The following is a 3,881-nucleotide window of genomic DNA, read 5'->3' as shown; positions in this document are numbered from 1 at the left end:
ATTGGAGCTTTCAAAAGCAGCTGCATATTAGTCAGACATTGTGCACGTTGTGAACTGAGTAGGTATTTGCAATCAGTACTGTAGAAATACTAGTGTCATTGTGGCAAACTTCTGGCATACATTTCCATTTTCTGTGAGTTTGCAAATAATAGAAGCATTGGTAATAATGGCAGTATTTTATGGAATCCATCCAAAGCAGGTGAAATGGTCATCATAAAGATAGCCAATAAATAATTCAATAACAAAAAGTACACGGTACAACGGGGCTAAAGGCACACCGCAATAAAAGATGCATTTGATTTCATTTTCCTTTAAACCACTAGATAGCAACAACAATTCAATTAACAATTAACAATTCACCTCAGCACTTTTCTTAACAACTGCGTTGACTATGCATATGAAATTTGGCTGATCCAGCTTTGTGGATTTGGCTGGTCCTTACAGCAACACAAAGTTGATTCTGCACTAATTCGATCTAATATTTTTTTTTTTTACATAGTGTAGATTTATGTAGCAAATAAAAATCAGTAAACATATTGACTATATTTTGAGGCTAAGGTCTCGTTAATGTTTTTCAGTTTTGTTCAATTTAATTAAAGCAACAATTTTTCAGTAACGAAAGACTATGTAAAAGTATGGTATTTGGGGTAAAAAGCTTTTCGCTAATAATCAAACATGCTGTATGGTTCTGTGAATGCAATATTGATGCAGTATGGACATCTTTGATGTGTAATACAGTCATCCACTGCTTTGTTCTGCCTCTATAGACCTGAGCCAGGGTAGTGGCATATTTATTTTTTGACAGGAATGAAAACAAGGCTGAATAAAGGTTGTGAGGGGTGTGTACAGTGCATTTAATGGATTGTACTGTTGTTTAAGAACATACCAATTGTTCAGCTGATGAAATGTATTTTCGGGGAAAAAAACAATCAGTAGAAAAAAATCTCCATAAAACAGATGTGTGAGTTGTGAAAATGATGTGATTTTGGATCTTTATACAGTCTGTGAAAATTCAATATGGCGTCTAACCTGGCTAAGGTTTATTATTAGTCAAACCTAATGCTGACTCGAGAGCATCACAATGTCCTCAAGTAACTCCTACAGAAGCTTATTTCACCTCAGAAAAGCTGTTTGTCTTGCATGTCAATCAGACCTGCCTGAAATGGCTCGGGGAGAAGACAGGAGGTTGCTGTACCCCTCTCTGTGATCTGTCATCCTCCACAAACGTCTGCTTTACCTCTGTCTCGGGAGGGATTCATTATATGAACAGGCATTAGCAAACACCCACTGAGAGGTTTGCTCTCTGCAAATCTAATAAGCACTTACAGGCAAACCAAAGAGGTAGAGGATGAAGGCCGAGGAAGGAAATGTGCTTTTTAAAGAGTTTACACGAGTGACGCCACATAAATATTTCATTGGGGATGGTGGCATGACATGATGTACAGCTGTGTGCAGGCAAGGCGCTGTGCTTAGGGCGAAGACAGTGATTCATTGCACTCATAATTGCCTGAGCTGTTGTTGTAGATGGAGTTGAGGACCTGCCTGCACTCTTCTGCCTGCTGACAGCGTATCAGGTATATTGTGGCTCGCAGAATGGTTTTGATATTTGATGCGGGATAGAAGGTGTTTATGTTTGTTTGAACTTGTTTCACTGTGCTTTTGTCATTCTCTCTCAGCTGTAACTAATGGCTGCTGGAAAACTTGTCAGAGATTCTCCTCAGTCTTTCATTGCAGCACTGTTAATGCATTACAGTCCATTCATTCAGTCTTTTAACAGTGGGTAGGATATTATTTTGTACATTAAGGAAACTGTCAAAGCAAATGGGTTTAATTTGATGTCTTCCTCTTGTTTGACTGGGCACGTTTTTGTTTGTCCATGAGAAAACGTTTTTTTGGTTCTAAACAAAACAAAACTGCTTGTTTACATGGTTATTTATCCAATTTAATGCCTGCCGTGGTGTTATAAATGTATAACGGGCCACAAACAGAGCCCTGTTGAACAACCTCTACACAATATTGGTTGAGCCAGTGTTGCATGCATCGGCTATTTCCCTAAAGCATTCATTATCGCAAAATTATGTGAAATTACTATGTATAAACTATGCTTCTAACCACATGTGAACTTAAATAGATCATGTTATTGAGCAAAACAAGCAAGCTAACATGCAATACAGCCTATATATTTATTTTAACATACATACAAATTTCATCTTTTAGTTTGTCATAAGAATAAAAGTGCCATTTTTGAAGAGTACTTATGTGCGAATAGTACCCGGGGAACCCGGAGTGTGCATTGTGAGGGAACCTTTGATTTAATCAAACATCTGGAAATTAAACAAACCCTAACTAACCATAACAACAATATTCTGACATTAACTCTTTTTTCTGACATTTAACTCATCATTTGAACCACTAATGTGGTTCAAATGATGGAGGTGCGACAAAGTAACTAGGGTTTCGGGAAACAGTTGTGAATAGTTAATTTCTCCAACAATGCATTGTACTATGATAGTTAAGCTGCAAGTTACTAGTATGGAAAAATACTCAAAAAGAAAACAGCAATATTTTTGCATAGGGACAAAGTGTTTACACGGTGAAATCAGCCTATGAATGATATATATATATATGTGTGTGTGTGAGTGTGTGTGTGTGTGGGTGTGTGGGTGTTTTTATCTGTACATTAAGCTGTGATACAAACATATATTTTAACAAAAATATAGCACGTTCTTAGATGTTTCTCCTAAAATTCCTTTGAAGGAAGAAAAATATAATCCAGTGAGGTAAGACTAAGAGTACAGAGTTAGAGAGCAGTGTGGAGAGCATGGTGTTTGTAAATGAAAGGTTTTCAGCCTATTAATACTAATAGACAGTGACGCTGAATCTGGTTTTATATATGCATAAGATCTGTGTACATAAAATATACATAATGCAACATGGAGCAACGTTTGATTCTGTAAGTGACAGCTAAGATGATGAAGAGGAAGAAGGCTGCAAGGTTGCCAAGATACATAGGTGGGAAAGCATAAGCGATGACTGTTACCGTGTTACTGATGATGCAATCAATTGCAATGGACGCCCAGACTGAAGCACTAACAGCTCTCCTTCTGTACTTTTCTCTCTGCACAGACTGTCTACAAACACTGGCTCTGTGCCCAGTTCTTCCACACCACACAGATGCACTGCAGCAACAGGATCCCCTGCAGGAAGTACTGCCTGGAGGTCCAGCAGAGGTGTCCCTTTATATTGCCTGACAATGATGAGCTCATCTACGGAGGAAGCCCCAGTTTTATATGCACAGGTGGGCACTTTGACCTTTTCTCATACAAACAAATCACCAGTGGTTTCCTCTTCTTGAGAGGACTGAATCATTAGCTGTGACCGAAACCAATAATGGCAACTGCTTCACTGCCCAGGCTGTCAATGAATTAAACAGGAAATAAAACTAGATTAAATAAATAAAATAGAATAGAATAAAATAACTTTTCTTAACTGTTTTTATGTTATATTTATAAAGGTTTTTACCTGCCTTTAGTGTGTATTTCATATATTAAAAAAAAAAAAAAAGTTATCTGTTAACATAACTAGTCCATATAAAATATACTAAAGTTATATAGAATAAAATAAAATTTAAACAAACAATTTGGGAAAAAAACAATAAAAAATAAATATGTTTTTATATACATATGTATTCAAGCACATGCATAACAGTGTTGTTTTAGTATCAATAATATACCATTATAATTTGTTGATAGTTTCAGTTTGTTATTTTAATACTTCAACTTAAACTAAATGAAAGTGAGAAATGTTGTGTAGCTTTTTTTAATAGTTTTTTTTATGGTTTTAGTTTATATATACTGTGTATATATATATATATATATATA

General features: G+C 36.0%; 1 protein-coding gene across 1 annotated transcript in view; it reads left to right on the top strand.

The window, feature by feature from the left end:
- LOC107551071 (transmembrane protein FAM155A) overlaps window positions 1-3,881 on the top strand; it is a 151,376-nt gene that overhangs the window by 143,485 nt on the left and 4,010 nt on the right. Inside the window, exon 2 of the mRNA XM_016232560.1 lies at window positions 3,127-3,298. Coding sequence (XP_016088046.1) covers window positions 3,127-3,298 — 172 coding nt within the window. The remainder of the gene's footprint in view (window positions 1-3,126; window positions 3,299-3,881) is intronic.

The sequence above is a fragment of the Sinocyclocheilus grahami genome, unplaced genomic scaffold (assembly GCF_001515645.1).
Source record: "Sinocyclocheilus grahami isolate Dianchi unplaced genomic scaffold, SAMN03320097.WGS_v1.1 scaffold413.1, whole genome shotgun sequence".
Lineage (NCBI taxonomy): Eukaryota > Metazoa > Chordata > Actinopteri > Cypriniformes > Cyprinidae > Sinocyclocheilus > Sinocyclocheilus grahami.
Note: the sequence above shows the minus strand (reverse complement) of the source record. Positions and strands in the feature narration are given on the sequence as shown.